The sequence below is a fragment of the Lonchura striata genome, chromosome 20, assembly GCF_050655825.1.
Source record: "Lonchura striata isolate lonStrDom1 chromosome 20, ASM5065582v1, whole genome shotgun sequence".
NCBI lineage: Eukaryota > Metazoa > Chordata > Aves > Passeriformes > Estrildidae > Lonchura > Lonchura striata.
The window spans coordinates 14,770,870-14,788,291 of NC_140722.1; the positions used below are offsets into that span (position 1 = coordinate 14,770,870).

Consider the following 17,422-nt stretch of genomic DNA (forward strand, 5'->3'; position numbering starts at 1 on the left):
AAAAGCTGAAACCGAGCCCCAGGGAGGCTCTCTGAGCACACCCACACCTCTCCACCTCCTCAATTAAGGAGTTTTCTGCCCAGTTGAGCTCCTGACTGCTCTCTGGCCTCCAGCTCGTTCCCTGCTGGTTTCCCAGCCCCGTGGCAGAGCAGCAGCTGGTGCTGGTGGCACCCAGCCTCTCCTGCCCACACACCTGCAGGGCCCCAGGTCCAGCACCCGCCAGCCAGCAGGACCCGGAGCACTCCCCGGGATCTGCTCAGGGAGCATGGGGGAGGCTGGCAGCACGAGGCACTGGAGTAAAATCTCAAGGGTTTGGAAATTAATTTTAGCCGCACTGGGCACCTTGCAAGCACAAACACGGCGTCCCCAGAGCTGTGCTTGGAGGAGGGATGTGTTACTCCTCGCTCCTGCAGTGCCACTAGCACGACACAGACGTGCAGGAGCTCCTCAGGAGCTCTCCTGGATGATTTGCAGCAAGGACAAACAGAAGCAGAATGGGAGAAGAGCCTGGTGCTGCCTGTGCACAAACACAAAACTCCCAGCAAGCTGCACAAGGAATGAGGCTAAAGGAAAGCTTCTCTGCCAATACAAACACGAGGAGTTGTTAAATGAGTCAAAGTGGGAGTAAGATATGTCAGTGTAACCCCCTCTCTGCTGCAGACCTCCTGTGGTGTAATCAGGTGATAGCAGCTGGGATCCTGCTGACCAGAAGTGACCATCAGGGCCAGAATTCTGCAAAATGCCCTTACAGTGAATTGAGCCCTGAGTCACCCATTGAGACAGACACAGCTTATTTATTCATGGTGGGCACCCACGTTTCCTCCAAAGCACCTCAGCTGGCAATAAAGGGACCATAAGGGGATTAAATTCATGTTTACCTCAAGCAGGGCAGGTGAGGAAACCTTTAGCATCCCTTGGCAAAAGGCACCAAACCCAAACACTCCTGTGCCTGCTCCATGTGCTCGAGGGGAGCTGCGCTGAGAGCTTTGAGAGCCACTTGGAACAGCAGCTCTGAGTCTTTGGGGCAATTCCTGGTGGCTGGCAGAGCCCTCCCTTCCCTGGGAGCACAGGAGGGGCTGCAGGGACAGGCACAGGCAGGGCTGGCAGAGTTCCTGGGCATGGACCATGGTCTGCAGGCACGCAGGGCTCTGCTGAGGGCAGTTCCAGCACCAGGAGGGGATGCAGGACGAGGGGAGAAGGAAATGTGGCTTGCTGAGTGCAGCCCCCTGTGTGAATCCCTTTGGATCTCTGGCTGGGTTCTTTGTAACACAGCTCAGGGACAGGTTTGGAAGCTCTGTCCTGGGAAGGTGCTGCTCCAGAGGTGCAGCACAGAGAGTAATGGAGCTGTTCATGAGAGCAGACAAGAGAAGCAAGCAACAGGAATGCCTGCATCAGCCATAAATCAGCAAGGAAATGTATCCCCGTGCACTGACAGGAGCATTGGGTCCTCCTGCAGGAAACCTGCTCACCTGGAGGGGCCAGAGCTGCCCTCAGTGCAGTCTCCTTGATCTCAGGGGATGGCAGCAATATTGCAAACAGCAATCACCTCCCACCCAAAATCGTTCAGGCTGGCACAACCCTCTTGGAAAAGTGGGGTTTTTTTGGCACTGGAAGCCATCAGGAGTCCCCAAAGCCATCTTTTCTCCAGGTTCACAACCCCCAGTGTCGCAGCAGAGCAGGTATTCCAGGCACTGCCAGTCCTGGTGGGCCTTTTTGGCTCCAGCCTGGGGATGTTTTCCTGCCCCGAGTGCCCAAAATGAATGCAGTTCTTCAGAAGAAAGAATTTCTTCTCCCATTTGTTTGGGAGGTGAGAGGTGCTGTGAAGTTGAAATTCCTTGTTTGGCTGGCAGCACTGCTCCTGAGTGCAGGATGATGCTGGAATTATCTCAAAAAGCCAGGGAAACTGATAGAACAGGATTTCAATGTCAGCAATCAAAGGAACAGAAGGAAAAGCAGCCACGGGCTATAAAAGTGATGAAAGTGGGTTTAAAATTTTTCTCTGCAGCACTGCCAGCTCCTCAAGGAGCACGAAGCAGTTGATTGACTCTGGGAATCCTTGGTCAGTCCTCCATGCCCAGCTGATCACTGCAGAGAAGCTGCTGGGGCACTCCTGGTCCCCATCAGGGGCAGGGAGCAGCTCTGGCTCCCCCAGGAATTCTGTGCTCGTGAGGGATGTGGTGAGACAGGCCTGAAGAGGGAAAACCCCATTTGCCAGAGCAGATCCAATATTGGCACAGCCACTCCTCACACGGATGCCCACAAAGTCCTTGGCCTCACCTGGACCTGCCAAGCCAAGTCCAAAGCGGGGGAGGAGTGGGGACCAAGCAGGTGGCAGGACATTCCTATCAACACTGACCACAATAATAACCATTTTCAGTCACTGCTGCTCAAAACTGGACATGAGAACTGCTGACTTGCAATGGAGAGTTGCACTCCTGCCACTCCTGTCTGTCTCCAGATGGAAATGGGATCCTGATCCAAACAGCACAGATTGGGGATGATTTATTGGACAGCAGAAAAACTCTGCATCAGTCACAGGGTGGCACTGAGTTGTCCTTTTGTGCCTCCTCCTTTAGGATTGCCGTGACTCCATGGGCAACCAGAACTCACAGAAATAAGAGCTGGCAAGTGAAGGTTGCTGGAAATCTCCCCTGCCTCAGCCAGTCCTGAGAGCTCTTTACACAATCTTTTCTTTAAATCTCCACTGAACAGATTTACAACCTCCTGAGAATCCAGCTACTCACAGGGCGATACTTTTGTCTGGTTTGTTTGTTTTTTTCTCTGATATCTAAAGTAATCCCTAATTGCACTTCAGCAAATTGCTTTTCGTCCCACCATTTGTGGTCAGGGGACAAGTGTTTACTCTCATCCTTGCAAATGTGTTTATACATTTGAAGACAGTTGTTAAGTCCTTACATTGTGTTTTCTTTTCCAGCTCAAATAATGAATTCCAGCCTTGCACAGCTTACATTTCCCAGCCTCTCCCAGTTGTGGCTGCTGTTCTCCCTGCTTTGCCTGCATCAGGGTGAGTGCGGTGCCTGGGAGCTCCGGCCCAGCCTGGCCAGCCTGAGCGACCAGAAATAACAAATTAACGCCTCTGCTGGCTCCGGCTGCTCCTCCTGCTCCTGGCAGCAGCGGCCCCGCAGCCTGCAGCTCTGCCCGGGCTGGAGCCACAGTCTCCTCTGCAGCCTGTGGCCCTCACGGCGCTCATCTGACGGGCAATATTCCTCCTGTGTGGCACAGCACCTGGTTTTGTCTCCTGCAGATTCACCCTGTTGAGTTCAGACAGGCTCTGCAGCACCTCGGGGTCGTTTGGAACCTGAGCCTGGCACCCCGTGTTGGAATCACTGCACATGTTCTAGAAATGCCCTCCACTCTGCCACCCAAGTTATCACAGCAAGCACTGACAGAAGTGTGCCCAGATTGCTCCCTGGAGACCCTGCTCGATGTGTGCTTCCTCTTGGACAGCACAGACTTCCCAAATACAGGATTTGTTAGCAAGCTGCTACAGACTGTTGTACAAAAGCCAAAACTCTCGTACCTGTCACTGCGGCCAGTGAAACCAGTCACCTCCCTGCTACAGACAAAGGCTGAGAGCCTGCTCAGAAACCTTCCCAAAGTCAAACAAAAATCCTGTGCAGTATCAGGGAGAAGCAGCCCAAGCTGGCAGCCCCAGTCGCTGGCAGCCCTCTACACAACTGCTGTTCAACAGCTCGGGCTGAGGAATATCAGCACGACTATTCCTGTGTGCCCACACAATCCTGAGCCACAGTCCGATTTAGTTTAGGGGGAGAAAAGAGGTGTTTTGCTAAAATTACCATAGTATAGGTTTTTCATTTGTATTACCATAGCAACAAAGGACTTGGCTTGAAGCGAGACCCCGCAGCGAAGGGGTGAAGGGCACAATGCCCCCAGGAGCAGACAGCTTGTCCCTTTGAGGTGCTGTCCCCATCCCGCACGGAGGTGCGGGACATCGCCTGCAGGAAATTCCCTCCGAGAGCAGTGCCTCGGCAGGGAAGGGAAACCCAACCCAGCGGTGCCGCGATCCCTGCACCCACGGGGGCACGGCAGCACAGGGATGGGAGCGCTCACTCGAGACTTGCGGCAGAGCAGAGCTGCTGCTGGCTCCTCAGCCCTGGCACCGAGACTCAGCTCGCTGCTTTCAAGTGGAAATTACATCCACACAGGGAACTTCCACCCAGATGTCAAACAAATGCCATTCTGAAGTAGCGCTAGGCAATACTCTCCAAGTCTGGTCAATGCCCCGGCGTGCTGATCGCTGCAAGGGCGCCCCGGGAGCCAAGCGCGGGCTTGGCTCTGCTGGAGCCTCCGCGCAGATCGGGAGAGAGCTGGGATGGGATTTGTGCTTTCATGGACATTCGAAATCCCACTTCTCCCGGCGGCGAGCGCCCGGACAGACGGCAGGGGAGGGATGCCGGGGCAGCCCGGGGTGCCGGCCGTGCGCGGGGCAGGGCTGCGGGATGCCGGGGCAGCCCGGGGTGCGGGATGCCGGGGCAGGGCTGCGGGATGCCGGGGCAGGGCTGCGGGATGCCGGGGCAGCCCGGGGTGCGGGATGCCGGGGCAGCCCGGGGGTGCCGGCCGTGCGCGGGGCAGGGCTGCGGGCGGCCCCGGGCCGGGCTGCGCTCCTCCTCGGCTGCGGGAGCTCCTCCTCCTGCTCCTGCTCCTTCTGCCGCTCCTGCTCCGGCTCGGGCTGCCGCCGCCGCCGCTCGTCCGGCGCGGGCGCTGCTCCGGTGCCGGTGCCGGTGCCGCGCCATGCGCGGGGCCGGGGCTCGGCCGGAGCGCTCCCGTGCCGCCCCCGCCCGCGGCCCCGGCGCTCGGTGCGGCGGAGGCGCGGCTCGGTAGCGCCCGGTGCCCGCCCCGCCGCGGGGCTCCGCGCTCGCCGCCGCCGCGGGCAACTTGCAGGCAAGTTCGGGCAACTCGCCCGGCCCCGGGGCGGCCGCTGCGGGGCAGCCCGAGCCGCCGAGCCCCGCGGCGGAGCGGGCAGCGGGCGGGGCCCCCGGCCGCAGCAACAGGTCGCGTCCCCGGCAGGGATGGAAGGCAGGCGGCGGCCGGCACTCCCCGCCGGAGCCGGGCCGGCCGCGCCGCCCCCCGGCCCCGCTCGGCCGCTGCCCGGCCCCGCTCGGCTCCTGGCCCGGCGGAGCGGAGGAGGCTGACGGCGCTGCGGCTCCCGCGGCGGGCTCGCTGCCGCTGCTCCGGCTCCCCCGGCCGCTCCCGCGTCCCGGGGCTGCACAGCGCAGGATGGAGGCTCGCCTTTCCAATCCCTTCCGCCTTGCCTGATCCGAAGGTCCTTTATCGCTTTCCTTTTTAAATAATTAAGGGGTGGCTTTTCTGTTGGTGTATTTACTGACTTCTGCTCGTTGGTGACTGACAGACACATCAAGTGAACTGTTCTTGACAGGCAATGTCTTTCCGGTAGATTTCTTTTAATTGGGAAAAGACTTGGGGTGGGGTTGCGGACAGGACGAGCATGAAAGAACTCTTCCATGACTACGTATCGTTATTTCGGTAGCAAAATATTTATCAATACAAGTCAATGTCAAATCTTTTACTTTTTCAAATTATGTTTGATTGCTATGTATGACTTGCTAAAATTTGTTGACATAAATATGTTTCACAGCAGGAGAGTAACTGCAGTTATTAATCCTAATGTGTTTCAAAACATTTTCCTGGGGATATAAGTTATTTGCAAAGTTATTTCACTTCTGATTATTAGCAGTAGAATAAGGCTCAGCTTTATAAAACCAAACAGTGAGTAACATATTTGACATAATTCTCTTTGTAGGTTGTCATAAGATGCCACAATTGTCCAGCTGAGGGAGAGCAAGACAGAGCATATTTTTTTCATCCTATCTACTTTTCAGGAGAGTTTTATTTCATATTATCTGTTGACCTTTCTAAGTTTTACTTTGATTTGGCTGGAAGCGCAGTTTTGCAAGCAGAGTTGAAGTTTGAGATCTGTTCTTACCTGGCAGTGAGGTACAGCACAGAAATCCTGTGCCAGGGGACAGCTGAGTGTGGCACTGCTTGGAAATGCTGCCTGCTTGACTAAGGAAAGATTAAAGGAGGAGGGATCATTACATTGTTCCTGATGGAATTCTTTCCAAAAATTCACTATATTCATTTTCAACCTGCACTGAAATCTGAAACTTTTTTTTCCTATGGCTTTTTAAACTTAATTTACAAATGGTAAAAAGCAACAGAGATGAATTGCAGGTGCTGGAATTGATAGAAGAGACTAGGGGGGAGTTCTGCATCTTCTCTACAGGCTTGTTACCATCCAGGCACAACTTTGAATTGTCTGTGCCGTGGAGCAGGAGCAGGACTCCTTGCAGGAGCTCTGATTACATCAGAGATGCACTGCAGAATTCAAAATACTGCAGCGGACACTGGGGGGAACAACACTTGCAGTGGAATTTTATCATGTTTCTCATGAGTTCTATTTCCTTCCCTCAGAAGGGCATCTTTAATAATTCTTTTCCCATTGCCTCGGAGTCTGGCATCCTTCCTGAATTTTGGCTGCAAGTGAGGGCAGGACAGATTTCTAATTTGATTTCTTCAGCAGACATAATGGATATGATCTTGTGCGGGACAGATTTTTGACAATATGTCCTCTCTCACTTGCCGTGCACAATCCACAGCCCTTGCCCTAGGTCAGTTATTCCCTGTTGCTGCAGGTTCTAAAAGCCAGAGTGGATAATGCAGGAAGAGGCAGTCTTGCCCCAGTAAGTTTACAGAAGGTGAGAGTAAGATGCTCAGAGAGAAGGGGTTTGGATTTGCCCAGGAGGAGAGCAGCCAGGAGGCTGGGCTGGGCTTCAGTGAGCCCCAGGCACTCTCAGGGCAGGATGCTGCTCAGAGCCCAGCCAGGAGGGCTTTTGCCATTGGGTCTGACATAGCCAGAGCAGAGCAGAGCAGGGCAGAGCAGAGCAGAGGGTTTTTCTGTTCCAGCAGAGCCTTAAAGTTCACCTTGGGAAGCTTGGGGCTCTAGGCTAATGTGTTTCTCTGACCTGACATTGCTGTGTGTTGTCTTTACTCCTGAAGGCATTTCTGACCAGCTGTCCCCAGAGCCATCAGGCTGCAATGGAGGAATAAAGCAGCTTGCTTGGCTCTAAGCTCAACAGCACGAGTCCTTCTATTAATGAGGGCTCTCTCATCCCAAAGCAGTACTGACCATCATTCTGTCGAGGCACCCTCAGAAGGAAAAGAAGAAACACACAGAGAAAGGCATTGGTTTATTTTGTCGCCTTTCTCCCTTCCCTCAAGTCAGGCCACGTTTATTACTGTCCTTATTCTCCTCCTACTCTTCCCCTGTAGATATGATGCTGCGTGTATCTGAGGCAAGGAACATGAAAATAACCCATGTGGAGCATCAGATCCTACGTGGGATTTGTAGGCTTGGCAGCTCTGCTTATGGCAAAGCAAGGAGCAACCTTCTCTAAGTGCAGCCACTCAGTGTGGCACACGGGGGATTCATTTGTCCAATTTGTTGTCTCACACGGGTCCAGGAGCTGGCAGCAAAGAAAGAAATCCCTTTTTCTTTGCTCTGCTCTTTCACAGTTGCTGCCTCAGGGTTACAGCGTGTGTCTGACACACGCAGAACATTTACATTTCCCTCTCTCCATTTCTTCCCATTGTGTCAACTGTGGATGCACTGGGGGATCAAACCAGTGACAGAATGAGCTGCCTCCTCATTTTTCCTGGCTGAGATTCAGAGGATAAGTTGTTGCTAACCAACATCATCTGGTATTACAGAAGGGAAAATGGTTAACAGCTCCCACTTACCCATATCTTATATCAGTCATAATCCTCATTCTGTTTGGACCAGCCCTGCATTAGACGTGGCTGAGGCAGAAGGGAAAAGGCATTTTTAAATAAAACAGCAGTTGGTCTGGGAGATGAAGCCCCACAAAAACATCCATCAGGTTTCCATATCAAACCATAGCTTGCACCTCAGGCATTTCTTCTACTGATCCATGGCGGGGGGTGGGACAAGATGAGCTTTAAGGTTCCTTCCAACCCAAACCATTCTGTGATTCTGGACGAGTGAGGGGTCAGGAGATAACTCTCCATCCAAAGCTGACCTGTTTGTAAGTGTGCAGAGAGCTGCTCTGTTCAGCCCAAACCCCCTGGGAAGCTCAGGGGCAGGACTGAGAGAGATTTTAATTGAAGCATTGTAAGTACCCTTGCAGCAAGGAGAGCTCTTCAACTGATATGCAGCTGTGCTTTGAGCCCTTTGCTGTTGTGTAATCACGGGTTTTTCTTCTTTAATAGGTATGTACCACTCCTGGTGTGGTTTATAAACCCAGCTTCTGAAAAGGAGGGTTCTGTGGCTCAGCAAGTGGCCCTAGCAGGGGGTGTATCCCTGGGGTGCACATCCAACGGGAGGTAAGTGCAGCCAGGACAAGAACAAAACTCTACTGAAGCCAATCAACTGGAATATTTATTCCTTTCCTGTGAACCCGAGGCTAGAAAGCCAAAATACTGGTGCATATTTAATGTCTTTATATTGTACAATCCCCTTAATAAATAAATACTCTTACCCAGTGAAACTCAGGGAGTCCATGCACTAAGCTGAGGCTGAGTGTGCAGATAAGAGTCTTGGAGCAGTGCTGCACAGCCTCCTGTGGAGGAGCAGATTCCAGGGGACTCTGAAAGTGCAGTGACTTAGGGAGGCCAGAAGTTTGAACATTTCCAGCTCCTGAGTTTGATACCCAGCTGACCTCTGTTCTCTTCACTCCCTGGACTTTACGCCAGTGTTGCATGAGCTGAATTTGAACAGGATTTTCCAAGTTGTCATTAGAAATGTTTGGGTTCTTACAATCAGAGGTAAAGGCAGCTTGGCTCAGCACACTGCAAGGACAAAGCCCTATTCCTGCATGTAGGGTGTCAGTGAGAACTGAAACAACCTTCCGAGGTTTGTATGGAAATCCTGTGTTTCTTCTCAACCTTTTGTAAATGAGGCCATAAAAAGGGAGTTGCCATGTCATTAATCGTGTGTAAACTCTATACAAATGTTTGTGTGATCACCAATACAAGTGAGCTTTTCCCCCCCAAGTTGTTTCTAGTTGGCCTTTTAAAAATTAGTCTTGTACTAACTGTTTTTTAGAAGTGTGTATTTACTGAATTGCAACGTAATTGACTTCTGATTCTTTCTATATATTTCATGGGTGCTAAAATACTCAGAAGTTTTATGAGTAATACTTTAAAAAATTATACTATTTCATTTTCTACAAAACACACTTGAGTTCTGTGTCCTAATGTGCTACTGTCATCGTTTTTATACCTCCACTCTGAACCAGAAACATCCTGCCATGTGGAGGAATTATTCCTGGTTTCCATCTTTATCTGCTGGGAAGTGAGACCTCTGTATCTGAGACAGGAGAAGCCTCCAGTGTGATAAATATGCCAGGCAGAGCTCCTGAACCAGACACGGCCCCTGGCACGGGGTCAGTGCTGCCCAGCTGGACAAACCCAGCCTGCCCAGAAAGGTCTGACCATGCTCAGCCACTGCTGCTTCCTTTCCAACTGCTCTCATCATCCATAAGCGCTTTTGAGCTCCAACCACCGCATTTGTTCAAAGCCTGAGAGCAGCCTGCCGTTTCCTCACCCCCCGTGTCTGTTTTCTGTTCCAGCAGACACTTGCAGAAGCGGCGAAGGGATGCAAAGCTGTCTTCCAAGATGACTCTTATGCCTGGAGAAAATTCCGACTATGACTATAGCGCCCTGAGCTGTACTTCAGATGCTTCCTTCAACCACACGTTCTTTCCAGAGTCTGAAACCCTCAAGGGAGTGTTTTACCAAAGAGCCAGGCTAATCCACCCTCAGGAGGATCTCCTCAAAGGCTTCCACCCCGAGGACCGCAAGCGGCACATCATCATCAACGTGGGGGGCATCAAGTACTTGCTCCCCTGGACCACGCTCGACGAGTTCCCCCTGACACGCCTGGGACAACTCAAGTTCTGTACCAATTTTGATGACATTCTGAACATCTGTGACGATTATGACGTGACGTGCAATGAATTCTTCTTCGACCGCAACCCGGGGGCGTTCAGGACCATCCTGACCTTCCTGCGGGTCGGCAAACTCCGGCTCTTGCGGGAGATGTGCGCGCTGTCCTTCCAAGAGGAGCTGCTCTACTGGGGCATTGAGGAAGACAACTTGGACTGGTGTTGTAAAAGGAGATACCTGCAAAAAATGGAGGAGCTCACAGAGATTAATGAACGGGAGGATGACCTCCTAGAAAATGAAACAACAGGTGAAACAGTAGAGGAGACAAAAATTGGTTTGTGCATGAAAAAGTTGCAAGACATGGTGGAAAGGCCCCAGTCTGGCCTTCCTGGAAAGGTGTTTGCGTGTTTGTCTGTTTTGTTTGTAACTATTACAGCAGTGAACTTATCCATCAGCACCATGCCTGACCTGAGGGAGGAGGAGGAAAAGGTAAGTTAGCTTTCAGGATGCCAAGTGGTATGTGCTGGGAAGAGCAGAGCAAGTACAAGGTCTGAGGTTATTGACTTCAATGGGGATTTTGCAGCTGTCTTTAGAGGGAGGAAAATGCTGTGAAGAATATTGGAAATGTTAAATGACTCTTCAATTACTTGTAAGATAATTAATCACATCCAGTTTTATGTCCAAAGAAAATTCCCTTAGTGTGCACTCTCGTGTATATTACCTTGTTAGATGTCGTATTTGCTATTTAGAAAGCCTGAAATTCCCGAGCAATATCTTCTGTGGAATAAGCGGTGCCTTTCTAAGTTTTGCATTTAGCATGTTCCAAACTGCCGACGTGTTTCCCCATAGCAACAGCTTCGATTCCTTTAATATTTTGGGTTTAAAAAAACCAACACAGAAGCCTCCCCTCCTGTCACCGCACCAACTAAAACAGTTATTACCCAGAGCGGATTACAAACTCCTCCTCTTTCCTGCAGGGCGAGTGCTCCCAGATGTGCTACAATATTTTCATTGTGGAGTCTGTGTGCGTGGCGTGGTTCTCCCTGGAGTTCCTGCTCCGATTCATCCAGGCCAGGAGCAAGTTCGCGTTCCTGCGGAGGCCGCTGACGCTGATAGACATAATCGCCATCCTGCCCTACTACATCACCCTGCTGGTGGACGCGGGCTCTGAGGGCTCCAGGAAGCCCAGCTCGGGCAACATCTACCTGGACAAGGTGGGGCTGGTGCTGCGGATCCTGCGGGCGCTGCGCATCCTGTACGTGATGCGGCTGGCGCGGCACTCGCTGGGGCTGCAGACGCTGGGGCTGACGGCGCGCCGCTGCACCCGCGAGTTCGGGCTGCTGCTGCTCTTCCTGTGCGTGGCCATCGCGCTCTTCGCGCCCCTGCTCTACGTCGTCGAGAACGAGATGGCCGACTCGCAGGAGTTCACCAGCATCCCCGCCTGCTACTGGTGGGCCGTCATCACCATGACCACCGTGGGCTACGGGGACATGGTGCCCAGGAGCATCCCCGGGCAGGTGGTGGCCCTGAGCAGCATCCTCAGCGGCATCCTCCTCATGGCCTTCCCGGTCACCTCCATCTTCCACACCTTCTCGCGCTCCTACCTGGAGCTGAAGCAGGAGCAGGAGAGGATCATGTACAGGAGGGCGCAGTTCCTGCTGAAAGCCAAGTCTCAGATGAGCAATGAGTCCCAAGGCAGCGAGGTTTTGTTCACCACTCTCTCTACCGAGGCTAGGGACAACGAATGACATTTACGCCACTGCTCCTTTTGCTGTCATTGTATCAGATTCCGTCTTTTAATTCGCACCTTACAAAGGTAATCCCCACATTAAAACGAAGAGAAGGGGCTCTGACTGGGATCTGATGTGGTTTAAGAAGTCTGTTATTATGCTGTTCCTTCCCCCCCATATAATGTATAGGGCAGAACTTTCACTGAAATCATGCAGTGGGATTTAAGGATTCAAACTTCTCTGGCAACAACAAAAAAAAAGAGCAACATATAATTATGCACTTGACAGGCTGTTTTGCCATTTGTAATACACATTTTTCCAACCGAATCACAATGTACATAATCATTAAACAGGCTACCATTTTTCTTGTTCCTCTTGTATATAAATAATGTAAATACATCAGAATTAATGGTTAAATTGTCTCCCAGTAACACGCCTTAGAGCGTAATGGAAATAACCACAGATGTTTGTCCCATTGTGCTTTTAAAAAACGTCAAGTAAGATTTGTCACTCAGCACAGAACCAGCTCTTTCTTTGCCAGTCAGCCCTAACCACAGCAGAACAGAAGAATCGAGTTGTTTATAGCCTAACCTTGCTGAAGATGTAAATACTCAGAGCTTCAAAATTTAATTGACGTTACAGCATTGATCCCATGCCATCGAATGCAACATTCCAAGGAGCAAATCCTTGGAGTTTGGTAGCACTTAATGTTATTACCAAGAGGTGACTAGCTGCAAACCCAGTGAAATATGCATGAGGAGATGCCAGCCTTCCCCACCATCTGTTCCCAGCTTCACTCCTCGGCTCTGAAAGGGAACTGGGAGGGGGCAACTGAAAGGGAACTGCTGGGCAAACTGGGGCCACCCCTTCCCACGGGCTGGAGCTCTGTGCCAGCAAGGGAAGAAGAAAATCTGAGCCATGGAGGGGCACACGGAGAGCTTTGTGCTTCCCTGTCCTCCACCAGGAGGGACCCGGCGCAGGAGCCACCTCACCTCTGCCACTGTCACACGCCTGGGTAACAGGGAGGGTTTTCAATGGGACAGGAAAAGCCATGAACACCCTAAAGCACAACCAGGAATTGCTCACCTGGGTGCAGGCTCTGTGCTGGGGCCACAGGGACACTCGGCTTTGGCACAGGTTTCTGTGCAGGTTCATGACACACCCTGATTGTTTCAGAGGGAAGGACCCTGACCTGCAGAACAGTTCAGGAGAAAAACTCCAGAACTTCAAAAACAATTAAATCCACTTGTTTGATTTCAGGTGTGCTTAGAGGTAAAGAAAAGCTGATTTCAAGGGTTTCACCTATTTTCCACTCTTTCCCAGTAAAATTACGGACTAGCAGTTAAGAGCTTGGGGAATTTAAAAGTGCCCATCACACTGACCAATGCTTCTTTGTCTTAATATTCAGAAATACTATTTCTTATTGGCATTGCTGAAGCAGGTTGCAAGAAATGTCAGAATGCATAATGGCTTTATGGTTTAAATGAAGGCCAAGGACACAACATTGCCCTTCCAAATAAAGTAAAATCAGTTTCTCGGTCTGTGCTGTTTGGCTAAACCCACAGCACACTGATTTTCTGTTCAAATGTCTTTAAAATACAATTTGAAGATGTTCTGATATGCTTGTTCCTGAAGGAAAATTCCAAAACTTTTAAAAATGCACTTTACAAATAACTGGGGCTCTAGCATTCTCCAGCCTGTGGTAGGGAAATGTGCTTATGGAACATTACTGCAGAGTGCTAAAATATCCAGTCTAAACTCTTGGCAATTAACTCTGTGCCAAAGCTGCAAATGAACCAGCTTTTCACTCTTGTTCTTCATCTTTAATTAGAGTTGGACAAAAAACAGGAACATCGTGACAAAAAATTCTTCTCCCCATTTTTTTTAAATTTCAGAACTGTTTGATCATCTGGAGCATTGGCTCCAGCACAAGTGCTATGCATCTTCTACCTTTGTGTCAACATTCGTTATAAAAAGAACTGGTAATTAGATTAGTCCTGTGAGCAACAGTTGCTTATCTAAGCATGTGTTTGACAGGCTGAGCCATAAATACGGAGCTGTACGTGAATATAAGGAGAAATCAAGACTTACCAAATAAAAACTAAGCTCATTTCCATGTTCTGCTAGCTAATAAATGCTGTAGGGCCATCCATTTTCTCACTGTCATTACGTTAATGTTCATTTCTTTCATGTATCACTTAATTTTTTTTATCCCAAAATTAGAGCTTGATTCTAAAGCCCTTGTCCAATAAAAATAAAATAAAAACACCACCCTGGAGTTGGGTGCTGGTTGAGCAAAACTGTGAAAGCATCTGCTGTGCCAAGGCAGGGGCAGAGGAGCTGTCGGGATGTGCCCACCCTGTGTGGAGCCGTGCTTGGCAGCAGATGCTTGTGACCAGCTGGACGTGTGTGACTGAAGGGCTGGAACCACCTCCCTGGTGTGTCTTACAGGGGGAACTCTTGCTGTAGTGCTTGTGCTAAATAAATCAAGAGCTGCAGCTCGGAGGTGTCAGAGCACAGCCTCAGTGTGAGCCCTGCCTGCTGTGATCCAGCTCTCCTGGGGGCCTCGGTGATCCTGCCTCTCTACACTCCATTACCTGGATTTTTGGTCAAATCCATGAAAGTGATGGCTCGGCTCCAAAGCTGGCAGGTTCCTGTGGCACAGCTGAGGGCTGGCACTCCTCTTTGGCTTTTAGCAGCACGTGCAGTCGCCAGGACAGCTCCAACCAGCACTGGGTGCTTGGCTGGAGCCAGAAGGGCAGTGCCTGTCTGAGCAGGGGCTGGCACTGCCCTGGGTCCTGCAGCAGGGGCTGGCACTGCTCTGGGTCCTGCAGCAGGGGCTGGCACTGCCCTGGGTCCTGCAGCAGGGGCTGGCACTGCTCTGGGTCCTGCAGCAGGGGTTGGCACTGCCCTGGGTCCTGCAGCAGGGGCTGGCACTGCTCTGGGTCCTGCAGCAGGGGCTGGCACTGCCCTGGTTCTGCTCTGGCCAGCTGGAACCCCCCAGCAGGAGCTGGATCCTTGGGTTAATGAATGATGGGCTCTCCCTGTTCTCCTTCAGGAACACAGGGGTGAGGGTGGCACAGGGAGTGGGGCTGGGGCACAGCTGGGCTCTGAGCAGGGCCAGAGAGCACCAGCAAAGGAAATTATCCCCCTGCAGGAAAACCCAGGTGCAAGATTGTACAGGGACACCTCTTCCTTTCATGCTGTCCCAGGAATCACAATCACACCTCTTCGGGACATAAATTTAACATATTTTAACAAAGAATATGTCAGTTCAGAAGAGAACAGGAAGGATCTGTAAAATCTGAGAAAGAAAAGCCCCTGTTGAAAGCAGAATTTCCAGGTAAGGTGGGACATTACTCTCTCCAAAATCCTTCCCTTTCCAGCCTCCTCCTGCCTCAAAATCAACACAAGCCCCTTGGTGGGTGCAGCACAGAAATGAAGGCAGGGCCACGTGGCTTCTGTCACAGCACACCAGAGAAGGTGACTGAAACCATTCCTACTGTGCTAACATTCACTGCAGGTCAAGGTCCTCAAAAATTCTCTGCAGGAAATATTTAGAGCTCGACCCTTTACAATGCTCCCACTGAATTCAGTGCCCCAGATCTCCACAGTCAGAGGCTTTAGCAAAGTCTCATTCAACAAGAAGCTCATGCAGGGCTGAGCAAGTCAAGGAGAATTTTGTGTGCTGCCACCCTGAAAGTGTTCAGAGTTTGGCCTATTAATTTTTAATAATAAAACTAGTCCTCCCTCCCTTTTTGCTCATTGTTTTTCTTTGTCATTTCTCAGTGTCTCACATCTCTGAAATACTCCCTAGAAATCCCTAACGAGATGAGGAATGTCATTAGCCATGAGCCTGCCAGGAGCATGGTGAGGAGGCTGCAGGATCAGGATATCAGGGGATCTTCTGCCCTCTTCAGCAGGGCTTTTACTTTTTCTTTGCCTGCAGGAACTAATCCAGAAGCAAATGTCACTTGAACAGAAATTAAGTTCTGCCACAACTGGAACCACAGCAGGCCAATTAGGGTAATTAGAGCATATTTGCTACACTTCATAAATATTCATTCATTATCCCTGCAGCCCTTGTGACAGGAGCTGGAGCCTTGTGCAGCACCAGAGGCAGGCAGGGCACAGAAACCTGTGTAACTCTGTCAGGCTGAGGTCTCAGCTCCTCCTTTCTCAGGTCCCCTCATTAATGGCAGCAGCTTTGTAGCCATCCTTAATTATGGTCATAATTTAACTCGCATATTCAGTGTGGGTCCAGAAAAACTGGGCTGTAAACCACAATAATTAGCCTGCTCGAGGGACAGACCTGGAATATAAGAAATTCCCAGCCATCATCTGCAGATTGGGATTTTTTAAAAAACTTTACAGCTCATTTGACAGCTCTCAGTCATGCAAGTGAAGTGGTCAGCAAGATAATAATGTTTATCTTTTTGTTCAAGATAACAATGTAATTTTAATGGTGCCTACCTCAGGAAGAAAGTAGGCACCAGCACAAATTTCTATAGTTAATTCTATAGAGAAAGGAAGTTTTGACACAGAACTGCTGAATGATAAATTGAAGTGCTGCTCTCATTCTCATTACTGATGCACCTCATGTCACAAAGCAGCTGAGAGAAATCATCCATAACTTTCACAGGCTCCCAGGTCAGCCAAGGAAAAGATGACTCAGTTTCTTTCAGTCATAAAGAAAAGCACATTTTGGGAAATCGATAAATATTATCCTCATGCAAACCAAAGGCAACAGCGCAGTTGCAGGTGACTTTAATTTTGGAGAGGAATATTTCTGGGGACAGCATCTGTGAGCAAAGCATCTCATGGCAGAGTGAGGGGAGGCTTCCAGAAACCCTGAAATTGGTTTGAGAAAACTTTCCTTTGAGAGGGAGCTGGGGAAAGCCACAGGTGCCTTTTGTCCCTGCTGCCTTTCCAGCACACAGCTGCAGTGCTGCAAGCACCTGCACAGCACCGTGAGGATTCCAGAGGAACTTCCCCATGGAAAGGGGGGCCAGGCCTTGGCAGGGGCTGCCCAGGGAGGTTGGGAGTGCCCATCCCTGGAGGTGTCCCAGGAAGGGCTGGAGGTGGCACTCGGAGCTCTGGGCTGGGGACAGGCTGGGACTCAATGTTCCTTGGAGGTCTTGTCCAACTTCAGTGACTCTGGGATCTGGGATGCTGGGATTCAGGGATTCAGGGATGCTGGGATTCAGGGATTCAGGGATTCAGGGATGCTGGGATTCAGGGATTCAGGGATTCAGGGATTCAGGGATTCAGTGACTCTGGGATCCTGGGATGCTGGGATTCAGGGATTCAGGGATGCTGGGATTCAGGGATGCTGGGATTCAGGGATTCAGGGAAGCTGGGATGAGGTACAATGACATTTTTGCACATTCCTGACAGGCAAAGCCAAAGGACAAGTGTTCCCTGTAAACGCAGCTCTGGTTATTGTGAATAATTATATTTATCACTAGGAGGGTGCCCCAGATGCCCACCTGGGCCCAGAGGTGGCTCCGTGCTGCTGGAAGAGTCAGGAATCTCTGAGGACCACCAGAAATCCGGGGAGTGAGCTGGTGCCTGGGGAACGGAACAGAACGGAACAGAACGGAACAGAACGGAACAGAACAGAACAGAACGGGTTTTCTTTCACCAGCAGGAACATGCCCGGTCCCAGCATCCTGCACTGCCCGATCCCGATCCCAGCATCCTGCACTGTCCGATCCCAGCATCCT

The 17,422-nt window shown here is 50.9% G+C and overlaps 1 protein-coding gene and 1 long non-coding RNA gene across 5 annotated transcripts in view; one reads left to right on the forward strand and one right to left on the reverse strand.

Annotated features, from left to right (window-relative positions):
• The first annotated feature begins 5,085 nt into the window (after nucleotides 1-5,085).
• On the forward strand, nucleotides 5,086-13,967 carry KCNG1 (potassium voltage-gated channel modifier subfamily G member 1). Of its 4 annotated transcripts, XM_085558328.1 has the most exons (6): nucleotides 5,086-5,305; nucleotides 7,060-7,242; nucleotides 8,290-8,403; nucleotides 9,318-9,506; nucleotides 9,651-10,455; nucleotides 10,944-13,967. In XM_085558328.1, exons 2-6 carry the CDS (start codon nucleotides 7,157-7,159, stop codon nucleotides 11,712-11,714), a joined length of 1,965 nt encoding a protein of 654 aa, XP_085414454.1. In that variant the 5' UTR covers nucleotides 5,086-5,305; nucleotides 7,060-7,156; the 3' UTR covers nucleotides 11,715-13,967. The 4 variants fall into 4 exon arrangements, with proteins under 4 accessions (XP_085414454.1, XP_085414455.1, XP_085414456.1 ...); XM_085558329.1 differs by lacking the exon at nucleotides 9,318-9,506 and having other exon boundaries at nucleotides 5,089-5,305; XM_085558330.1 differs by lacking the exon at nucleotides 9,318-9,506 and having other exon boundaries at nucleotides 5,090-5,305; nucleotides 9,654-10,455.
• Nucleotides 8,441-17,422, reverse strand: part of LOC116184381 (uncharacterized) — a 29,774-nt gene continuing 20,792 nt past the window's right edge. Inside the window, exon 3 of the long non-coding RNA XR_013340884.2 lies at nucleotides 8,441-17,267. This is a non-coding gene — a long non-coding RNA (uncharacterized LOC116184381). The remainder of the gene's footprint in view (nucleotides 17,268-17,422) is intronic.